The sequence below is a fragment of the Eumetopias jubatus genome, unplaced genomic scaffold (genome assembly GCF_037043125.1).
Source record: "Eumetopias jubatus isolate StellerSeaLion01/CBP00866 unplaced genomic scaffold, mEumJub1_p1.0 scaffold_4, whole genome shotgun sequence".
In the NCBI taxonomy this organism is placed as follows: Eukaryota; Metazoa; Chordata; class Mammalia; order Carnivora; family Otariidae; genus Eumetopias; species Eumetopias jubatus.
Window position 1 is genome coordinate 72,837,184 of NW_028274810.1, and position 24,381 is coordinate 72,861,564.

The 24,381-nt window shown below is 44.3% G+C and overlaps 1 protein-coding gene across 1 annotated transcript in view; it reads right to left on the minus strand.

The window, feature by feature from the left end:
- Positions 1 to 24,381, minus strand: part of ST3GAL3 (ST3 beta-galactoside alpha-2,3-sialyltransferase 3) — a 171,417-nt gene that overhangs the window by 55,607 nt on the left and 91,429 nt on the right. Inside the window, exon 5 of the mRNA XM_028123443.2 lies at positions 18,623 to 18,715. Within this exon, the coding sequence (XP_027979244.1) occupies positions 18,623 to 18,715 (93 nt within the window). The remainder of the gene's footprint in view (positions 1 to 18,622; positions 18,716 to 24,381) is intronic.

A 24,381-nucleotide genomic window follows, 5' to 3' on the forward strand; every position in this document is an offset into this window, starting at 1 on the left:
AGCCAGTAGCTCAGTGCAGTCATGGCCTGGGAAGAAAATGACCAACCTCCAGCCAGAGGGAGCATGGGGGCTGCAGGGGGCCCCTGTCCTTGCCCTCCTCTTGCTGCCTACATCCAGCCCCCAGGCCCCAGCTGGAGAGGGCTCATGGCTGGACAAGGACCAGAGCTGCTACTCACAGGGGTGGGCCCTTGGGGCTCCCGAGGCAGGGCTGAGAAACGGCAGTCTGTCCTTTCTTCCTTCAGGGAGTGCTCCTCCATGGAGTCTCTGTGTGAGTCGCAGAACAGATGGAGGGAGCTAGGCTCACTCCAGAGGCGGCATCCTCCATGCAGCAGTGCTCATGCCGCCAGCTCTCCTTTGGCCAGACTACAGCCCCCAAACCCTTTGCTTCCTCCTGATAATCCAAACAGCAAAGGAATGCGTTTTCCTGAGGGTCTGAGACTTTGCTGGAGGCTGTTGGAAACAGGGCTGGGTCAAAGGCCCAAGAGTCACCGATGAGCAGCCCTTCCCCCTGGCCTCGAGCCCCGGGGCATGGTTTGCTGCACTCTGCTCTGCATTCAACCTCAGGAGAACTAGGCCACCAGCAGGGCTGGCTTCATCAGAGGAAGCTGCTGGCCATATTAAAAAAAAAAAAAGGTCACTGCTTCTGAGGAAGGATTCTTTCCATCAGGGGAACCACGTGGGCTCCCAGGACCTAATCAAACCAGGGATCATTCTCACTGCATCCTCCCTCAGGGGCAGGGGAAGAGTGGAGCCAAGCCCATTGAGGGGGGGAAGGACCTGGATTTGAGGGGCACCTGTGCATGCATTAGCTTTTGAGCAGGAAGAGAAAGGCACAGGGGTACAGGCAGTGGCTTAGAGAGGGTCCTAAGGGCAAACACACAGCTGGGCAAAGTCCTGCCCTTAATCCCCCTTGCAGGTCCTGGGGGTGTGCAGGAGGGTAGAGGGGGGAGATAGGTAATCAGGTGGAGACAGCCCTTTACCTGGCCAGAACTGCACTGATCAAAGCCACCCTTGGATGCATGAAAGCAAGGACAGTGCGGAGAGGAAGCACAGACCCATCACTAGGCTCCACAGAGCTGCTTTGTGAGCCCAGGCCCCAGGCACCACTGCCTTGCCCCATATGGGGGTCTTGTTCCATTTGGGGATATGCTTCTTGGGCAAGCTCTGAAGCCAGCCTCTAGCCTTAGACCCTCTTTCTTGAGGGACTGAGCAACAGAGTACAGGGTGTCCTTTTGTTTTTTCCAACCATCTGTTTTCAAACTTCCCAAGTGGTCCTGCTGCAGGAAACTTCCCCAGACTAAGCCCGTGGAACACAGGGAAGGAGGATGGGTCTGTCCCAACACAAGAGGCACGGAAATGTCACAGGGCCCGCTATCAACAGACCTGCCTTTGTGATGCTGCCAGGAGTCAGGCTTGTGTTTTCCTCATCAGGGTCTCCGAAGAGCAGAGACCACATCATCTTGGACAATCTCATCCACCCTCTGAGGTTCGTGTATGAATTACCTCCAAATTGTTCCTCCAGCCCAGACCTCTCTGCTGAGTGGTTCACTGAACTTGTGCTATCTGGGTGGGGCTGTGGCTTCCCTCTGGCTACTTCATTTGCCTAGGCCTGGACTCCATCCATGCATGGCATCGGGCAGACAGTAGAAAGTTCTCATGGCCGAAGGCAGGCATGGTGGGCTGGTGTCCTGCCTCCCCCTGGGAGAGGTCAGGCTTCAGCACTGCTTCTCCCTTCTCCCTCTGGCTAGTTCTCTGAGGAGGCCAGTCACACAGCGTCCATCCCCATTCCCCGAAATGCAGACAGAGTCAGGAGGGCAGGACCCAGTCCTGAAAAGGCCAGCAGCCTCCTCTCTGCCCACCTTCTGCCTCAGCCCGGGGATATGTGTGTGTGGAGCTCGGCTGGGACCTCCCTCTCACTGCGGAGCCAGAGAGACAGAGCCCTGCAGCGCTGTTCCTGGCCTGGAGCCTCTGGGCTTGGGAGAAGGGCCAGGATCACGTTTTGTGCTTTCACCAGCTTTTGCTCTTCACAAGCAGCATAGCTCCCCACGTGGGGATCTTGTACCTCAACCAAGAAAAGCAAAGCTGCTAATCTGACAAGATCAATCCTCAAATACCGCAGGAATGCAGCTGGCCTGCCTGCCGGCTCTCACCAGGGACTGTGCTTCTAAGCACCTCTAGGATTCCGGCTGCCCCGCACAGCCTGCAGCTTGGTCTGCAAGGGAGGAGGCTACTCCACACCCATGCGTGCAACCTTGATAACTGAAGCTCCATCCTCCCAGGCACGGCTCAGGGATCACCTGCACCAGGAATTCCCCACTCATCTCTCACCAGCCCCTCCTGCCTAAGGGCCTCCTCTGCGCCTCCACAGCCTTCTGCCCCCACCACTTGCAGAGCACATTTCTGGATAGGTGCTTGTGTCTGTGTGCTGCCTCCCTTCATCTTGAGGTCAGGAGGTATAGATGAGGAAAGGGAGGTCCCACCTACTCACTTCCAAAGCCTGGGCTCTTCCTGCTACAGTCCCATGCTTCTCAAGCCATCTGTGGATAAGGACCAGTTTGTTTTGCTTTTGAAACTTCAAGTCTGTCACAGAGTGATACTTTTATGAAGTATAATAAAAACGGGGGCACCGGGGTGGCTCAGTTGGTGAAGCATCTGACCCTTGATTTCAGCTCAGGTCTTGATCTTAGGGGCGTGAGTTCAAGCCCTGCACTGGGCTCCACACTGGGTGTGGGACCTACTTAAAACAATAAAAAATAAGATAAAAATAAGGGCGCCAGGGTGGCTCAGTCGGTTAAGCGTCCACCTTTGGCTCAGGTCATGATCTCAAGTCCCGGGATCGAGCCCCACATCAGGCTCTCTGCTCAGAGGGGAATCTGCTTCTCCTTCTCCCTCTGTGCTCTCTCTCTCAAATAAATAAAAATCTCTTAAAAATAAATAAAATAGGGGCGCCTACGTGGCTCAGTGGGTTAAGCCTCTGCCTTCGGCTCAGGTCATGATCTCAGGTCCCAGGCTTAAGCCCCACATCGGGCTCTCTGCTCAGAAGGGAGTCTGCTTCTCCCTCTCCCTCTGTGCTCTCTCTCAAACAAACAAAAATCTCTTAAAAATAAATAAAACAGGGGCGCCTAGGTGGCTCAGTCAGTTAAGAGTCTACCTTCGGCTCAGGTCATAATCCCAGGGTCCTGGGATTGAGTCCCACATTGGGCTCCCTGCACAGTGGAGAGCCTGCTTCTCCCTCTCCCTCTCCCTGACTCTCTGCCTACTTGTGCTCTCTCTCTATCTCTCTGTCAAATAAATAAATAAAATCTTTAAAATAAACAAATAAAATAAAAATGAATCACTAGAAAAAACACACATAAAATACAAGCTCCATTTTTTAATTATTAGATTCAACGGACATAAACTTACTCTAGTTGCTATAGATATTTCCAGAATTTTATTATCAATTTCTCAAAAATCTGGCTGCAGACCAGCTCACATCTCTTTTGATTCCATAGCACACACCAGGCTTCCTACTGACTGATTCCCAAGGGTTCTGCCTGGCATTCACCTTGAGCAGAAGCTGGAGAGGGGACAAGACAAGGCTCCCCAGGTCCTGAACCCAGCAGAAGAGAGATACTGACATCATCCACAGCAGTTCGCAGACTGAGGCCTAGCCCCTCATCTGCAGCAGATGAATTCAGAACCAGGGAAAACCCAGCAGGTTTTCTGTAACAGTCACCAGTGCAGAGAAGTATGCATCCCTAGTCATCTAGGGAAGGAGATTTTTCCACAGAAAACAACTTCTGGCCACTTACCACAGCCTTGCCTATAAGGATTAGTGTAGAGAGCAAGAAGGAGATTCCCAGCTCTAGGGTACAGGGCGGGGAAGGGAGGGCTGGCGGGGCTGAATTCCTTGAAAGGTGGGGGAGGCAGAGAGGGGAGGTGGAGACAGGAATGGTGTTAATTTTTTTTTTTAGGATTTTATTTATTTATTTGACAGAGAGTGGGAGAGCGAGAGAGAGCACAAGCAAGGGGAGCAGCAGAGGGAGAGGGAGGAACAGACTCCCCACTGAGCAGGGAGCCCAGTGTGGGCCTCGATCCCAGCAGCCTGGGATCATGACCTGAGCCGAAGGCAGACATTTAACCGACTGAGCCACCCAGGCGCCCCTGGAGTGGTGTTAATTTAAAAGCAGATCATGGATTGGTTCCCAGAGGTCAGAACAACCGACACTGAGGAATACATGAAGAAAAAACTGACAGCAGAGGAACCAAGAGGACACAGATGGCAACTCCTCCAGCTTCAAGCTGGAGTCCAGGTCAAGGACAGGTATTTAGCCTGCCTAGCCCACACAGGGCTGCAGACCCTTGGACACTACGCAGAAAAGCTTGAGTTACTGAGCACTCTGCACTTCCCAGAAGGGTCCAGCACCCAGGGTACCCACTGAGAATATTTAAAACACTCTCCAATCAAAAGGAATCTCCATTCCCCTACAGGCTCATGGTTCAGTGCCATGACTCAGAACATACGGTGGAGCTGGTGGGTTTGATTCCTGGCTCTGTGCTACTGTGACTGTGGCCAAGTTATAGCTTTTTCATCTGTAAAAGGGGCATAAATAACACTTATTCCAAAGGGTGACTGCAAAGACTAAATTAAGTAATGAATATACAATGTTTAGCACAGCGACTGGCACACAGTAAGTGCTCTATGAAACTGTCACCTTTTAAACACACAGGCTGTGTATGTCTGCAGATGGTCTCTGAGGTCTCTGAGGGACAGATTATATGTATCTTTTTTCTTTTTTTAAAGATTTTATTTATTTTTTTGACAGAGAGAGACACAGCAAGAGAGGGAACACAAGCAGGGGGAGTGGGAGAGGGAGTAGCAGGCTTCCTGCTGAGCAGGGAGCCCGACAAGGGGCTGGATCCCAGCTGGGACCGTGGGATCATGATCTGAGCCGAAGGCAGATGCTTAAGGACTGAGCCACCCAGGCGCCCTGGATTATATGTATCTTATACAATGCTGAAGCTCTAGCACCTAGAAAAGTGTCTGACACAGAAGAGGTGCTCAATAAAGATTTGCTGAACAAATGAAATGGTAGCTATTACATTTAGGTTTACAGGATAGTAGAGCCAATGTGGCACAATTTTTTAAAAGATTTATTTATTTATTTATTTATTTATTTATTTTAGAGAGACAGAGAGCGCAAGTTGGGGCAGGGGTAAGGGAGAGAATCTTCAAGCAGAACCCCTGCTGAGTGCAGAGTCCGACATGGGGCTCAATCCCACAACCCATGAGATCATGACTTGAGCTGAAAGCAAGAGTCAGATGCTCAACCAACCGAGCCACCCCTGTGCCCAATGTGGCAACTTTTTAAGGGCTACAAGAGACTATAGTATGATAAAACAGTGGTATGAAGGAGTCAGTAAAGAGAATGAAGAACAAGGTTCCTGGGTCTTTAGGTCCAAGATCTAGGAGAGGTTGAAGAACCAGGGCATAGGAGAAGGGACTGACCTCAGAGATATTATAGAGGGCAGAAGTGTCAGGACATGATGACTAATTGGATATTTGATTGAGAGAAGGAGAAAGAAGATCTTTCAGATTTCCGGCTCAGGTGACACTCTGAAATAGGCAATATGTACTGATTTAACAGAAATTCAGTGAGTTGGGCACATTGAGTTTGAGATGCTTGAGAGTCATCCAAGTGGAGCTGTCCAGCAGGAAGTTGGGTATCTGGGTCCTGAGATCAGTAGCTAAGAGTCATTGGCACATAGTTGTTAGCTGATATGGTCAAGTAAGAAGTGCAGAGGACCATAACTGAACCCTGGCAGACATCAGCATTGAGAGCTGGGCACAGGAAAAGAAGACTGCTTGCCTGAGAAGGAACAATCAGAGAAGTAGGAGGAGAACTGGAAGGGAGTTTGGACAAAGATTACTGAGAAGAGAGAGTTTCAAAATGGAGGAAGAGATCAATACTGCCAAGTACTTCAGAGAGGTCAGAAAAAGAGAAGTTCTATCCTTGGATTTGTCAGTTAGTCCTTTCAAGTGATCTGAGCAAGAGCATTTCAGGGAGGGAAGCGGTTAGGAGTGGAGAAAGCAACTGTAATGAGTCTCTGCACACTCTTGGTTGGGGGGTACTCAACTTGCTCCCAGTTTGGAAGGACAGTAATTTTGTAGAAGTGGATGGTGCTCTATTCTCCTCTGTAACTTATGGTATGCAACAAAGCTTAGCAGGGATGCCTTTCAATCCCACCATCCCTCCCTGGTATTGTAGTAATAAGAATCCAGGATCCTTCTTGGAAGAGCAGAGAGGGAGGAGCTTTGGAATGTGGGGATACCAGGTACCCAGTTACCCTGGCCACGAGCCCACAAGCTTTCAAAACCCCTGAAAGCAGTGCAATAGGCCTCTTTGACCTTCTCAAGCAAGGGTCCCAAAACATGCAGCTGGGACTCTGTCAATATTCCAGACTTCCTGTCTCAGAGAGCTCAGCAAGGTTTCAAAGGCCATCCCTACACTCGTGGGAATTCAGCCAGCTTGGACCACGGCAATAATTCCTTAATGGTATGAAATCACAGATACACACAGTCACAGATAGACACCACGCACCTTGGCCTTTCTAAAGCAAAGTGGATCTCAAGAGAAGTGAGGTTTTCCTCTGTAGAGCTGGGCAAGAGGGTGATTTCTCCACCAGTACCTTATCAGCCACCACCAGCCATCTGGTAGACCTCTGTGCTTTGGCCACTAGCCAGCCTGATCATGAGACAGCAGCTGGGAGAGGAAGCAGCATGTGGCAGGGCTCTGTGGTCAGAGTGCTTGGGTTCAAAACTTGGCTTCATCACTTCCCATCTTGATGACCTTAAGCAAATTGATCGATTCTCTCCACCCCCAGCTTCCCATACTTAAGACTGGATTAGTGACAATACCTATTGCATAAGATTGTTGGGAGGATTAAAACAGGAAAGATAGGAAAAGGTCTCAGCAGACGACCTGATACACATCAAGAGGCGTTAGCTATCCCTGCTGCTGCTATTCCTGCTCTGGAGCATGGCCATGGCCTGGACTTGGTTTCTGCTTTCTGCTCAAACTATTTGCCCCAGGCTTAGCCTGTACATGCTATGCTTGCTCCCCATGCTGAGTGGCTCCACTGGCCACCATCTAAAAGACATGATATTAAATCTTTCGCCATGGGGTGCCTGGGTGGCTCAGTCCGTTAAGTGTCTGACTCTTGATTTCGGCTCAGGTCATGATCTCAGGGCCGTGAGATTGAGCCTGAGGTTGGGCTCCGTGCTGGGTGTGGAGGCTGCTTAAAATTCTTCTCTCCCTCTGCCCCACCAAAAATAAATTTAGAAATTACCAAAAAAAAATAAAAATCTTTCACCAACGCACAAAAGGTGACTCAAATGTATGTAGCAAAAGATTGCCAGGAAAATGGGGTGTGTCAATTAAGGTTTCACCAGTTTACTTTTTGCTTTAAAAACGTACATACAGGGGCGCCTGGGTGGCTCAGTCGTTAAGTGTCTGCCTTCCACTCGGGTCATGATCCTGGGGTCCTGGGATCAAGCCCCGCATCGGGCTCCCTGCTCAGCGGGGAGCCTGTTTCTCCCTCTCCCACTCCCCCTTGTGTTCCCCTCTCTCGCTGTGTCTCTCTCTATCAAATAAATAAATAAAATCTTTAAAAAATAAAAAAAATAAAAACGTACATACATTCCCCACCCTGCCCCTAAAACCTACATTTTTAATGTTGATCATGATCTATTCTGGGATCTTTATTCCTTCCTGAAAAAAAACTTATCTGATCATGATAAAAGTCATTGAGAAAACAATTCATTTAGTAAGTATCTAACATTAAAATTTTCTGGAATGATCAACATTTATAGCCCTAAGATACACCAGCTCATTTCATTTTCTTGACTTAATGAGATAATACTCAGACTTTTCCAAGATCACACAGTATGCTAAGTGAGAAAGCTGTGAGAACTTTCTGTCTCCACATCTCATCTCTTTCCAATCTTTCAAGTATTAGTATATGTCAAAATAATTCTTCTAGATCAAAATAATTATTTTCTTCACTCTTTCCATTAAAAGACTATTCTATCAACATCCCTCATACCCTCGGTCTCTCTGTTTCCTGAGGGCAGAAATTAATATAATAAATTAATATTTATCCATTCATAAAATAAATATTAAGTGCCTACTAAGTGCTAAGTGTTGGCAGCCATGAACAAGACCATGTCTCTATGCTGAGAAGTTCACAGCCTACCAGGGGAGAAGAAATATCAAGAAATAACTATAAGTACAGTGACAGAGCTATGTGTGTGACACTGCGGTGGCACAGATTGAGCAAAGAGTACCTGGGTGGGTGCAGAGGGGTGGAGGAGGTAGGAGAAGACTTCCCCTTCCATGAGAGCACCAATGCTCAGAGCAGAGCAGGTGCTCAATAAATCTGAGTTCCTTTGGGCCTTATGCCCCCTCTTCCTGTCTCTCTCATTAGCAGAAGATGTCTCCAGGCAGGCACGTCTCAGGGAAAGAAAGGAAGACTTCCCAGCAGACAGCACAAAGGGTTATGAGGGAACAGGCTGGCTTCCCTGAGAAGCAGGACTCTGTAGGCAGAACCGGCTGGCACATCAGCGTCCCTTCCATTTCCACCACCTGCTCCCCCACATGTACCCGGGTGTGGGAGTCAGTGACTGGCTGGGCTCCGGAAGGAGAAAGGCTTAGGAACAGAGTAAGAATGTATGTTTCACACAGCACTTGGCTAAAAAAAAAAAAACAAAACCACAAAACATAAAGATTTAATGGTTTAGACTGTGTCAAAACTAAGACATCAAAATTGCAGTAAAACCTTCTCTGTCAAATGTTGATGCTATAGCAGGTGGCTCAGTTGGTTAAGTGCCTGCCTTCAGCTCAGGTCACGACCCTAGGGTCCTGGGATCAGGCCCCATGTTGGGCTCCCTGCTCAGCGAGGAGCCTGCTTCTCCCTCTGCCCCCTGCTCATGCTCTCTCTCTCAAATAAATTTTTAAAAATGTTGATGCTACAAAAATCAAAATCCTGATTTTACTTAGTACATTTGGTCAAAATATCAAGAAATGCTAGCTACCCACAAGGAAAGAAAGTAAACAAACCTAAGTTACAATACCAGGGACCACTCTTTTAACACCAAAAACAACACAAAACAAAACAACCACCACAACAAAAACCCAGATGGATTAATAATTCAAATATAAATAGTAAAGTTATAAAAGGACTGGAAGAAAGCATAAAGGAAGGCACCTTCACAAACTACTATGTGCAGATGTAAATCCAAAAACTACTTACTGAGGGCAATTTGCCAGTAACTTGCAAAGTTGCAAATGCCTGTAATTGTGATCCAGAAATATGTTTCTTTATTCTAGGTGATCTCACATGTGTAGGAAATGATGTATAGAAAAGGTTATTCAGTGATGTAATAATATTTGTAATAGTAAAGATTAGAAATTGCCTAAATGTCCATCAATAGGGAATTACCTAATTAAACTACTGTACATCTGTACAACGGATGCCACGTAAAACAGAATAAGGGACTTCTGTTTCTAGCCATGATGAAATAACAGGGATGGGATGTAACCTCTTACCTTAAACAACTAGAAAACAAGTCAAACTACGTGAAAAAAAGTCTTCAGACCAGTACAGGGATGAGGAACCCAAAGAGAGCCCAGTGGTCTTTCAGAGTTGAGAAAACAGAGTCACAATTTAGAAGACCAAAGAGGTTAGAATTTGTGGAGAAGACCAGTATCGAGGACAGGGCTGCACAGAAAGCTCTAGAGGTCTGCAAAGGGGTCCCCTCAGATCTTCGGCCAAGCACTTCTCTGTGTATATATGCGAGGAAAATCTGAGGCTGAGAAAAGACCACCAGGAAACAGTAGACCAAACAACTCCTGATGCTCATACAGGGCTGGGAATTGTCAGTATTCACACAAACCTGAGTGGAAATAAATCAGTCAGAGTGGAAATACCTCATAAAGCACAAGGCATGGGGTCGAGTCCTCTGAATGGTACCACATTAGAACTGGGGATAAATTAGCCCCAGACAAAAGACTGCACTAACAGTGTTAAAAGCAAGCCTCAAAGGGCTACAGCTGATTCCAAGTAACTCAACCACATGCCCAAGCAAAATCAAGGGCTCTTTGAAAGAATATGACAAAATCTAGCACAGAAAAATGTAAACTTTGCAATGTCTGGAATCTAATAAAAAATTACCAGGCAGGAATACAAAGAGCCAAAAAATATGGGCTATAACCAGGAGAGAAATCAATAGAAACCATCCCAGAAATGACGGAGATGACGGAATTAGCAGACAAGGATGTGAATACAGCTATTGTAAATATGTTCCACATGTTCAAGAAGGTAGAGGAACACATGAGCATAACAAGAAAAGAAATGAAAGATATAAAAAGACCTAAATGGAACGCAAGACATTAAAAACTCAGTATCTGATATGAAAATACACCAGATGGGATAAATAGCTGACTGGACACAACAAAAGAAAACTCAGTGGACATGAAAACATAGCAATGTCAACTATCCAAAATGAGGCACAGAGAGAAATAAGATTGGGGTTGGCGGGGGAAGAGCATCAGTGGCCTGTGGGACTCCCTAGAATCCTGGGAAGAGAGGTGGGGTAGGAAAAATATTTGGAAAAACTAAGGACAAGAAAAAGTCCAAATTTGATTTTTAAAACACCAATAGTTATGAACCCATAGGTCCAAGGAGCTAAGAAAAAATCCCAAACTAAATTAAAGAAAACCACAAAAAGGCACATCATAATCAAATTACTGAAAATCAGTGAAAAAGAGAAAAATCTCAAAAAGCAGCCAGAGGAAGATAGACATTACATATGAGGTAAAACAAGAAAAGAATGACAGAGACTTTCATTAGAAACTATGTAAGCCAAAAGAAAATGAATTCATAACTTTGAAGTACTTAGTGTGTATGAAATCGTCAACCTAGAATTGTATACCCAGTCCCCTGCCCCCTCCCAAAAAACTTAGAAAACTTAATGTAAAATAAAGACTTTATCAGAGAAACCAAAGGTGAAAGACTGCATTGCCATTAAACCTGACTCATGGGAATCATTACAAGAAGTTCTTCAGGCAGATGAAAAGGGAAACCATATGGAAATATGTATCTATACAAAGGAAGAAAGACCCACAGTAAAAATAAGTCTGTGGATAACTAAAACAGACTTCCCTCTCATTAAAATTTTTTTTAAAAATTGGGGGCACCTGGCTGGCTCAGTTGGTAGAGCATGCAACTGACCTGTGGTCTCAGGGTTGTGAGTTCAAGCCCCACATTGGGTGTAGAGATTACTTAAAAATAAAATCTTCAAAAAAAATTTTTTTTAATTAAAAGAATTATGTGGTAAAATACACATATCTTAATTTTTTTTTAAATATTTATTTATTTGAGAGACTATGTAAGCACAGAGGGACAGAGGAAGAGGAAGAGACAGAAGCCTCAAGCAGCCTCCCCTCTGAGCATGGAGCCTGATGCAGGGCTCAATCCCAGGACCCTGAGATGATGACCTGAGCCAAAATCAAGAGTCGGACGCTTAACAGACTAAGCCACCCACGTACCCCCATCTTAAACATTTTTTTAAAGTAAGCACTATGTCTAACATGGGGCTCAAAATCACGACCCCAAGATCAAAAGTCACATGCAAGTTGCCCCCATCTTAAACATTTTTAAGTGTACAATTCAGTAGTATTAAAGTACATACATACACATTATGCAACCAATCTCGAGAACTCTTTTCATCTTGCAAAACTGAAACTTTATATCCACTAAGCAACAACTTCCCATTTCCCCTCCCTGCCCAACCCCTGGCAACCATAGTTCTGTTCTCTGTCTCTATGAATTTGACTACTCTATGTACTTCATATAAGTGGAATCAAACTTTTTTTTTTTTTTTGACCTCAGCCACAGCAACTTCTTCCTAGAAACATCGTCAAAGGCAAGGGAAGCAAGGGCAAAAATGAACTACTGGGACTTCATAAGATAAAAAGCTTTTGCACAGCAAAGGAAATAATCAACAAAACCAAAAGACAACCGACAGAATGGGAGAAGATATTTGCAAATGACGTATCAGATAAAGGGCTAGTATCCAAAATCTATAAAGAACTTATCAAACTCAAACGTATTTTTCTTTCTATGACTGGCTTATTTCACTTGGCATAATGTCCTTAAGGCTCACACATGTCGTAGCATATTAAAATTTCCTTCTTTTTTAAGGTTGAATAATGTTCCATTGTATGAGTATACCACATTTTGTTTATCCTTCCATCTCTTGAGAGACACTTGGATTGCTTTGGCTATTGTAAAATAACACTGCTATGAACATGGGTGTACAAATATCAGTTTGCTATGGTGAGCACTGTGAACTGTGTAGTACTGATGAGTCACAGACCTGTATCCCTGAAACAAATAATACATTATATGTTAATTAAAAAATATATATCAGTTTGAGTCCCTGCTTTCATTTCTTTTGAGTATATACCCAGAAATGGAATTGCTGGGTCACATAGTCATTCCATTTTCAATTTTTTTGAGGAATTATCATACTGTTCCCATAGTGGCTGCACCATTTTACATTCTGGCCAACAGTGTACAAGGGTTCCAATTTCTCTACATCTTTGTCAACACTTGCTATTTTCTCTTTCTTGTGCTCTCTTTTTTGATAGCAACCATCCTAATGGTGATAAGATGATAGCTCATCGTGGTTTTGATTTGCATTCCCTAGTGATTAGTGATATTGAACAGTTTTCCAGGTTTTTGTTGGGCCCTCTGTATACCTTCCTTGGAGAAAAATCTATTCAAGTCCTTTGCTCATTTTTTAATCAGTTGCTTTGCTGTTGAGTTGTAGTTCTTCATATATTCTAAATATAACTCCACACCAGGTATATGATTTGTAAATATCTTCTCCCACTCTGCAGGCTGCCTTTTCCAGTTCATTTCTAAATTACTTTAAATAACTGTTTAAAACAAAAATAAATAAGAACAATGATATGTGGATTTATAATACATAGATGTAATGCTATTTTGCACAAAGGATGGGAGGGGTAATGGAACTATACTGTTATAAGGTTCCTAAACTCTATGTGAAGTCCTATAATATTATATGAAAGTAAATTATAAATTAAAGGCTTATTGTAAACTCTAGAACAATCATGAAAAAAATAAAACAGAGGCATAGCTATTAAGCCAAAAGTGTAGGTAAGATGAAGCCATAAAACACATTCAACTGGTCCAAAAGAAGGTCAAAAAAGAAAGAAAAAAAAAAAAACAGAAAAAGAGTAACAAGACAGATTTAAACCCAACCACACTGATGATTACATTAAATGTAAATGGTATAAGCACTGCAGTGAAAGGCAGACATTGCCAGATTGGATAAAAAAGCAAGACTCAACTATGTGCTGTCTACAAGAAACTCACTTTAATTATAAAGACACAGACAGTTAAACATAAAAAAGACCCACTCTGAGTGAACCAGCCCTGAGACCCAACTTCTCTGAGGCTCAAGGGTAAACACAAATATATGCTTCCCCCCACAATACACACAAAAATAAAAGTATGGGAAAACATAAAGCACAATGAAGCTAACTCTAAAAGGCTGGAGTGGCTACATAAACAAAGAAGATTTCAGAATAAGGATTATTACACCAGAGAAAAAGGGACATTTCAAAACATTGAAGGAATCTGTTCACAGCAAGGGAGTATAACAATCCTAAATGTACATAGACTAAATGGCACAGCTTCAAAATATGTGAAGCAAAAACTAATAAATGGAGACCTCAACATCCCTCTGTCAATAACTGATGGAAAATCAGTAAGGATATAAGAAACCTGAAACACAGTATCAACCAACCTAATCTAATTGCCATTTATAGAATACCCAATAACAACATAAAAATTTCAAATGCACACAGAATATTCACCAAAATGGACCACATTTTATTCCACAACTCAGCTCTCAATCAACTTAAAAGTATTAAAATCATAAAAAACTATTCTCTGATCACAACAAAAATAAACCAGGTATCTGCAACACAAAGATATTTAGAACATCCTCAAATATTTGGAAATTAAGCAAAATCCTTCAAAAGAACCCATGGGTTAAAGTAGAAATCACAAGTGAAGTTAGAAAATACCTTTAACTCAATGAAAATAAGAATACAACATCAAAATTTGTGGGATGTAGCTGATACAGTTTTTTTTAAAGACTTTATTCATTTGAGAGGAGAGAGAGAGAGAGAGAGAGGGAGAGCACAAGCTGGAGGGGAGGGGCAGAGGGAGAGGGACAAGCAGACTCCCCACTGAGCAGGGAGCCTGATGTGGGGCTCCATCCCAGGATCCTGGGATCATGAGCCAAAGGCAGATACTTAACTGACTCAGCCACCCAGGCACCCCAGCTGATACAGTTTACAGAGGGAAATTTATAGCATGAAATCAAGGAATCAAGGCATCAGATCAGTGCTCTAATCTTCTATCTCAAGAAACAAGGAAAAAATTAAACCCCAAATAATTGTAAGGTAGGAAATAATAAAGATAAGAGCAGAAAACAACAATTATAGTGAGAAAAATACCAAAAGAGAAAAATCAATGAACCCAAAAGCTAGTTCTGTGAGGAGACCAATAAAAATGATAAAGCTCTAACCAGAAAGACTAGAAAAAAAAGAGAAAATACATAAATTATGTATTTTATGCCAGAATATTCAACAACTTAGATGAAACCCACAAATTCCCTGCCAGGCATAAACTACCAAAGAAGAAATAGGAAACCTGAATAAAAATATGAAAGCTCTAGATCTATTAAAAGAAATGAAATTCTTTTTTTTTTTTTTAAAGATTTTACATATTTATTTGACAGAGAGAGACACAGCAAGAGAGGGAACACAAGCAGGGGGAGTGGGAGAGGGAGAAGCAGGCTTCCTGCTGAGCAGGGAGCCCGATGCGGGGCTTGATCCCAGGACCCCAGGATCATAACCTGAGCCAAAGGCAGACACTTAATGACTGAGCCACCCAGGCGCCCCTCCCAGGTGCCCCTCTGGGAAGGTTTTTTAAATTAAGAATTACATTTCTACTGGGGCAATATTTCAGATGAACAGAGAAATAAAAATCCTTAATAAAACATTACTAAATTGAACCCAGCAATATATAAAAAAAACAATATATTAGAGTCAAATGAAGTTTATTCCAGTAATAAAAGGTTGGTTTAACATTCAAAAATCAATCAATGAAAAACAAATCACTGTGATTCACCATATTAACAGACTAAAGAAGAAAAGCCACATAGTCATGTCAAAAGATGCCGAAAAAGCAGCATTTGACAAAATTCAACATTATTCATTATAAACATTATCAACAAATCAGAAATAGAAGAGAACTCCCTCTATCCGAAAAGGTTATCTATGAAAAACCTACAGCTAACACCATAATGGTGAAAGACTAAATGCTTTCCCCCTGAGACTGGAAAACAAGACAAGTATATTCACTTTCACCTCATCTATTCAACACTGTACTGAAGAGTCCAGGCAGTGCAATGAGCCAGAAAAAGGAAAAAGAGGCATCCAGATTGAAAAGGAAGAAATAAAACTGTCTTTATTTATAGGAGACATGATTGTCTATGTATGATATTAGTGTGATACTGGTACAAGGATAGACATAAACATCCATGGAATGGAACAAGGATTCCAGAAAGAGACCCACATGAATATGTTTAGCTGATTTTCAACAAATATACCAACACAATTCAATGAAGACAGACTAGTGTTCAACAAATGGTTCTGGAACAACTGAATGTACATATGCAAAATTATATACAAAAATTAACTTGATACAGGTCATAGACTTAAATGTAAGAGCTAAACCTATAAAAATTCTAGAAGAAAACATAAGAAAAGACCTTTTGACTTTGGACTAGGGTAAGATTTCTTAGATAAAACACCAGAAGCAAAATCCATGAAAGAAAAAATTGATAAACTGGACTTCATCATGATTAAAAACTTCTGCTCTGTAAAAGACATTATTAAGAGAATGAAAAGACAAGCCACAGACCGGAAGAAAATATCTGCAAATCCATCTTACAGAGGTCTTCTATCCGGAATATGTAAAGCTGTCTTGCAATTCAATAAGAAGGCAACCAATTTAAAAAAACAGCAAGAGATTTGGACAACTCCTCAAAGATAAAAGAATGCCAAATAAGCACATGAAAATGAAGCTGAATATCATTAGTCATTAGCAAAATGCAAATTAAAACTACAGTGAGGTATCACTAGAAATTAGGATAGCTGCAACTAAAAACACTGATGCAGAGATGTGGAGCAGCTGGAACTCTTATCCACTGATGGCAGGAAAGCAAAACAGTACAGTCAATTTGGAAAATAGTTTGGTAAAATCCTGTAGAGTTAAACATACATCCTATATACAAATGTTTATAATGGCTTTCATTATAATCACCCCAAACTAGAATTTACCCAAATGTCTTTTGACTACTGAGTAGATGAACACACTATGTTACATCCATACAATGGAATGCCATTCAGCAATAAAAAGGAACTGACACACACAACACACATATGAATCTCAAATGCATTATACCGAATGAAAGAGGCACACTCAAAAGGCTTCCCACTGTATGATTCCATTAATATAAAATTCTGGAAATACTACAGGGACAGAAAACTGATCAGTGGTCATCAGAGGCTGGGGGTAAGGGGAGGGGTTAACTACAAAGCAGCACAAGGGAACTTTCAGGGGCTGATGATAGAAATGTTCTATTGGACTGTTGTGGTGGTTGCTCAAAGGTATGCATTTATCAAAACCCCTACAACTACACCAAAAAGTCAATTTTATTTCACATAAATTAAACTTCAATAAATCTTACTTTTAAAAAAATTATGATATATCCATACAGTCATATGTTATGTAATCATTAAACAAATAAGATTACCATATATGCTGGTAAGAGGATAATCTCTAACATACATTGTTAGGAGCAAAAAGCAAGATACAAAACAATAAATACGTGATGCTTCTATTTATGGTACTACTGGCCTTCTCTGGGGCAGGGATCTGGAGCAGGAGCATATACCCTTTTGCACATTTTCAGTTATTATTTCTTTAACCATATGCTTGTACTACTTTCAATTGGAAAAAGTAAAAAAAAAAAAAAAAAAAAAGACAAACCACACCTATATCCAGGTCAAGGAAAACTCAGAGGTGTCTGGTCCAGAGGACTGAGTCAAGTAAGCCTAAGAAAACATTTATAAGAATAATATGGAACATAGCACCAGACACTTTAGAGGTGCTCAATAAATAGCTGGGGGAAGAAAATTATTTGGAATGAAGTCAGAAGGCAGACCCTGGACAAAGAGCTCTCCATCTGGACACCAGATACTCAGGTAGCAGAGCCCCTATTTTAGACAAGGAGCTAAGCTTGGATTGCTCACATTAGAAAAAGAAAAGGAGAGGGGCCGCCTGGGAGGCTCAGTCGATTAAGTGTCTGCCTTCAGCTCAGGTCATGATCTCAGGGTCCTGGAATGGAGTCCCACATCAGGCTCCCTGCACAGCGAAGAGTCTGCTTCTCCCTCTCCCTCTGCTGCTCCCCCTGCTTGTGCTCTCTCTCTCAAATAAATGAATAAAATCTTAAAAAAAAAAAAGAAGCATAAAAACCAAATATTCTGGATTTACTTTCGGGCAAGCTGTTTCTCAGCATTCCTCTGCAAGCACATTGTGTGCCCTAACCTCAGCCTGCTCAGGGATGGGATGCAAGCCATTCCCCCAGTGAACAGATCCCACCCCAAGAGGCCACCTACAGGACTCCTCCTGTGGTGCAAGTGCTACAGCCCGACTCCCAGAGCATCCTAGGGCAGCCTTTCCTCCAGCCACTCTAAGTCAGACACTCCGAGAACTTTCTGAAGGAACAAAATGACCCTGAGAGTCTCACTGCACTCCAGACTGCAGACAAAGTCATCCTGGCATGTCGGGACCGTCTCTACACTACGGCTTCATGGAAAGAAAACTTGAGAGGAAAAGTCAGATATGGAAGCAAGGCCCCTCAGCAGTGGTAAAAGGAACTCCCAGGGTTTGGCACAGCTTCTTTCAGCAAGCTTGGTATCAGGAAGTCGGGAACTCCAGAATGCGAAACGGACAAAGAGAGGTGCTGGAACGGCCAGCCCTGAAACTCCTCTTTGTTCCCTGCTTTATTTGGATATGCTTCCCTGAAGCCACGTAGTTCTGATACCATGGCTTGGAGCCTTTGTGCTGGGTAGCCTCGTCTGGCTGCCCCTGGGTACCTGGCTTCCAAGCAGCAACCACGTAGGTTTGACCCGCTCCCTCCCCTCCACAGAGACAGGCTGGGCTGGCAGGTGTAAGCTCCCAGAGGCACGATGGGATAAGGTATAGCAAGGGCTCAGAATGGGACTGGGGTAGGAACCACCCAAAACAAGTCCTTTCCAGGCACCCGCAGACTCAAGAACCCAGAGGTAAGTAACTCTGTTCTAACAGAGTCTTGTGTTCTCAGAGCACATCACTTGTGCAGCACTGGGTTTCTGACTCCCGGGCCAGGGACCAGGCTATCTGGGCCGCGGGAAGAAACAGGAGCACTTACCGGGGAAAGATGGCAGTCATCAGGGCTGAAGCATAGCCAGGCTTACAAGCTCCCTCTGAAAAGTTTGCGTACTTGGTGGCTAACTCAGCAGGCCTATGGAAAGAGAAGGAAAGTCAGAGCTTGCCAGGCACTGAGCAGTCAGCAGGTATTAGTTCTTGAAGAGTGGTAGGTTTTTTTAAACTTTGAATAAAGCTTCACTCTCTACAATCAGCCTTTCAGCCCCTTTTCTATACCAAGGCTACGTGGCAGGGGGGAGATCCCAAACCCAAAGCCCTAAAGGAATAATAGGTAGATAAATTAGCAAGGCCCCTCTTAAAGAACTTCATAAAAGGAACTCACTGGGTTTTGCACAGATTCTTTGCAGCAAGCTTAATCCCAAGAAAAGCAGGAACTCCATCCAGGCTCCCAGACTGGGCAAGTGGAGCCTGGAGACCTAGAGAGAGAGCTGCCCAGGCTTTGACTGTCACAGGCACTGCCCTTTCAAGCTTCATTGTGGGGCCCTACATACCAGCCATGCCTGCCTCTATTCTCTCCACACAGACATTCAATGACCCAGCCAGTGGGAACTACTCTTAGTGTCCTGAAGTCAAATATATGTTGGGGCTATTACTATAATGATTAGATATTTAGTTGGAGATGCTCTTCTGCTCTCCTATTCTCTCTGCCTGGAATCTTCTTCCTTGTGCCTCTCCACCTGGCTATGCCTACTGGTCCTTCACAACTAAGCTCAGGTCTCAACTTCACGGGGAGTAATTCCCGACCCCCAGGTTGGGCTAAGTGCCTCCCCTGTGCCCCACGGTCTGTCCCCCTGACACGCACATTACATGCCATACTGTACTGTAATAGTTGGTAGTATGTCTCCCTCATTATACTGCAAATTCCCAAGGCTGGAGTCTGATTTAACCCTGCACCTCCAGTCCCTTGCGAAGATATGGGCCCACAGAAGATGCCTATAATTTTCTGATGGAACAAAATGACTCTGATACAGTCTCACTGCACTTGTATTGAAATCAAGACAATCGCAGGAGCCCCCAGAGTGTTTGCTAAATATCTGCGGAATATTTTTTCAGAAGACTTGTGTGTCCTAGCTCTGGTTTTGCGGAGGCAACTACAGTCAAATCACTTCACGTCTTTGGGCTTCCATGTCCTTAGGTGTTCCATGCGGGGCTGGAGTCACGGCCCCACCACCAAAAATTCTTGCCAGTACAGTCCCGAGAAAACTACAGCGGAAGAACAGGACCCATTCAGCGACTGCAAGGCGGGAGGCCCTGCATGCTGGGGCACCTGAGGGAGCCCTGGCGGGCTGCCAGTTCCCAGGCCCAACCTCCCCCGCCTCCACCCTTGGGCCCGTGGCCAACACACTGATGCCCAGCTGCTCTACCGTGCTGGGGCCCCGTGGTAAGTCTCCCCTCGGGGCTGCCTTCTGCAGGAACAGGGTGGGGCAGGTCTGGGGGGACGGGGGCTGGCGCCTGGCCTGGAGAGCCAGAAACGAGGATCCCACCGCCTATCGCGTGTCATGTGTGATTCACTCGTGTGCCCCTGTGGGCCTAGCCCAGCGCCGGGCACAGAGGAACTGCTCACTGAATTTAGACAAATTCATCTGTATCCACGTGCAATTTCTCCCAGAAATTTACTTTTTTTTTTTTTTTTAGCCTTTCTTACCAATGAAATGTAAAGCCAGAAATGCAGATGCAAATGCCCGTGCTAAGCCAGAGTTGAGACTTTATTTGGTAGGTCAAAGAAAGTCAAAGGTTTAACAAGAGAATTTAAGTAACAGTATTTTCTTATGTAAACAACTTACTTCCGAAACAAAATGTAAACTTCAAACAACAACTGATGAACTTACGGGAAGCTCTTAGACTAGGCAGAGTGACTGAAATACAGATTTTTTTCAGTTCTTCAACAGCCATGTGAGTAGGTGCTATCGCAGTTATTAATTTACACATGAGCTCAGAAAGATAAAGAAACTTATCCAAGATCCTACGGCCAGGAAAGTGGCAGACAGCAGTGCAGGAGCTCCTAACATGGACCATGGTAAGCACCATCACACACTCGGATAGCTCGGGAGTGGTCAGCGTTGGTAGACGGGGATAGAGAAGAGGGTCAGGAAGGTCTCCCACCACCCTTTGAAAGTGTGCAGACAAGCAGCGAGGTGCTGTGAGTCTCTCCTATCCGTGCCTCCCAATCCCCCACTATCTGTGTGCCTGCCTTGTAACTGTGGGTTCCTGTTTTCTTTCTGGATTCCAGAAAGTTTCACACTGAAGACAAAAGATGGATGGCAGTTGCCCCTCTAACACAGTGCCCCACAGCAATGTACATACAACAACAGACAAGCCTTTGGCCATTTCTTTCCTCTCTGGTTTACACCATCAACCTCTGGTGAGGTGCTTCAGGAATAAGGAGCATGGGCAGCACAAGGTCTACGGACTCAGGTAATCTCTCATGGAGAAGAGGGGGCACTGGCCAGCTGGAGCACAGGGAAGCCAGAACCCAGCTGGGAAGGCTCTTCCCATGATAGTGCAAGGTAGCCAGATGTCGAGGATGAGCAGCTCTAAATCAACCCCCCATTTAGAAGGCAACAGTAACTTCTAAAACATACAGCCCCGAGGACAGTGTGCCAGGTCAAGTTATTACCAAATTAAAATGCCTTAGCAATGGCCTCCTGACTACCCCAGGGAGAGAAGAATAGGGGGAGTGTTGGGGATTCTGAGTCATACAGCAGGCTGGGACCTCAGGGGCAGTTAGCGGTCAAAACCACCAAGATTAACAGTCGCCAACTCCCTCAGGCCAGAATAGTTAGTTTCTCTAAGGCACTCACACTCCAAATGCCAGGAGGCCCCCACAGATGTCTGATCAAATCATTCAGCCCTTGTTCTTCTCATACTCTCCAGCTGGCCTTTCATTTTGGGAGATTTAGCATTTCAACCAGTAAGAGCACCCATTGTCCCACAAACGTGACTACCAAGCCCCTGGGGTGAAGAGTGTGAACCGCTGCACTCAAGAGGAAATCCAGGCAGACAGACTGGAACCCAAGAGAAGGAACCACACTTCCACGCCCCTGCTTCACCCAGGAGCATGGACTTTAAGGATCAGGCCAAGCAAAAGGTTATAAATGGGAAGAGCATAGAATCTGGAATGAGAAACTTTCACAGAGGACATTGGCAAGTGGTGTGACTCGGGCAAGTGATGGAAAATCTGATTCTCGGCTTCCTCATCTGCAAATGGGAACCACTCAATTCCCAGGGACCTTGGGAGGATGTGGTGAGAAAGCACACTTGGAGGGGCTGGCTGTCCTCTAGAGCACCGAGCACCACACCAACGTTATGTGAAAGATGAGGTGGCAGAGGCAGGCATCCAGATCATGATGAATGATGAATGCTTCACTCGAGTTTGGATTCTGTAATACAGGAGCATCACTGAATGATGCCCAGTGGGAGAGTGCATTCAGGGATCAATGTTTGGCAGGTGAGGAGGCTGCGAGAGGCTGGAAGGAGCAGTCCATGAGACAGAACAATAATCCGGAGAGAGTGAGTGCTCTCTCAGTTGCCAAAGGCCAGGAAGTGTCTCAAGGACATAGGAACCACCTGCACTGAACACAGTGGAAGGCCTGGCAAGGTGTGGCCCCTGGCTTGACAGCTGGTTTTGGCAACATGGAAGTTACTCCTGACCTTGACAAGAGCTGGTTCACTGGAGAGTGGGGGTGAAAGGCTGATTTCACTGGGCTTAAGAGAAAACAGAATGAGTGGAGTCATGGAATAGAGACTACTGTTTTTGCTATTAGGGGAGACAGAGAAATGGGGCAACAGATGAAGGGAGGAAGCAGGGAAAGATGTTTTTGAGGTTAGGAGACAGTTTAGCACATTTGTAAGGTGGTTGGAATAAGAGGGAAACTCCTGATGTGGCCAATAGGACTGTCTTTGAGGAGGTGGGAGGGGGGAAGCAGGGGGAAGGACCCTACAAAAGTAGGAGGGTTGGCCTTCCTCTGCTCACCCCACCCCACCCTGGCCAGTGACTGCCTAGTCACCTCTGCAACACTTGGTTTAAGCACCATTCCCTTCCCCAGCAGAACCAAGCTACCTAGTCATGACAACGGAACAAGACCATGTAGGTAACACCTGGCACGATGCTTGACAAGCAACAGTGAATAAATAGTAGTGTCCTTTTAAGCCAGTATAGCAATTTAATCAGAGCTAGCCAATATTATCGTCAGAAGGACTTGCGTGAACACACAGATAAGAACCCTTGGCCCTGGGCTGGCCCCACCACTGCTTCTTCAATGCTACCCTCCCTAACCTTCCTGCTGAAGATGCATTTCTCCAATTACTAGAGATCTGTGTCTGGAACATGACTTGGGAAATGGCAGAAGCAGCTTAAGTTAGCTTTAGTAACCCTATTCCGTCATTAAACATTTTCATTTTTCTTTCTTTCTGAAGTAGACTAATGAAAGAAAGGCTACTTAACATTGCCATAGATCTTTTCAGCTCCAAGATGAAACTTTTCTCCTTAAGGATAATTTCTATCTCTTCTGACTGCCTCTTCCATCTGACTCCATTATTACAGATCTGCTGGCTCTTCTTGCATTATCATTAGTCTCTTCATTCACCCACATTTGGGAGCGGCCAATCCATCTTGCCCTGAGCGTCACTGACCCCTTGCTCTTGTGAACGCCAATGTAGGCTGGGGCTTCCATATAGATTTTGCCCCACTTATGGTGATCTATAGTAAACTTGGCAGCACTGTCCTATGTCTCTTTCATCACTTTAAGGCAGAGGGACTGCTTGATCTGAGCCATCTGGAATCTGTGGTATTTCTCAGCTCTAGAGGACCTGCCTTTCAGCTCTTGCTACTTACTGCGCACTGTAATACCTTTTCAACAAACCAGGCCACTCTGCTGTTTGATCACTGATTCTGGAGTTGACATTACTGCAGTTTATCTTTGTCTCCAGGACCTTGTCACTTATTTCATTTTGGCTGGTAGGCTGCTCTCCAGTAAGCTCTTGCAAGCGCTTTAGCCTGAGCTGTATAGGCAATGCTCACAGAGACTCTCCATGAGGGATTTGTTGCAACTGCTCCAATTCAATTTTGTTTCTACATTTCTTAAAAACAAAACAAAACAAAACAAAAACCACATCCTCTTTCAGGGTGGTAGTGGAAAGAACATGGAAACTAACATTTACTGAGCATAAACCATATGCTAATAGTTGACCTAATTATTTCATTTAGCCTTACAATAATTCTCTAAGGCAGTACAGCCCTGAGATCCAGGCATGCAGGGTGTAGAGTCCAAGAGAAGACATGGTTGGAAGATGTGCTGTTCTATTTTTAACACTATAAAATTTCAAATGATAAATTTTGATAGGGATTGTACTAACTCTGTAGATTGCTTTGAGTGGTATGTACATTTTAACAGTATTAATTCTTTCAATCCAAGAGCATGGAATATCTTTCCATTTATTTATGCCTTCTTCAATTTCTTCCATCAAAGTCTTACAGTCTTCAGTGTACAGGTCTTTCACCTCCTCGGTTAAATTTATTTCTAGGTCTTTTACTCTTTTTGAGGCAACTGTACATGGATTTTTAAGGAATTTCTCTTAGTTACTGCTGTATAAAAATGCAACTGATTTTTGTGTATTGATTTTGTGTCCTGCAACTTTACTGAATCCATTTATCAGTTCAAATGGTTTTTTCGTGGAGTCTTTAGAATCTTCTCTACACAGTATCATGTCATCTGCAAATACAGACACTTTTCACTTCTTCCT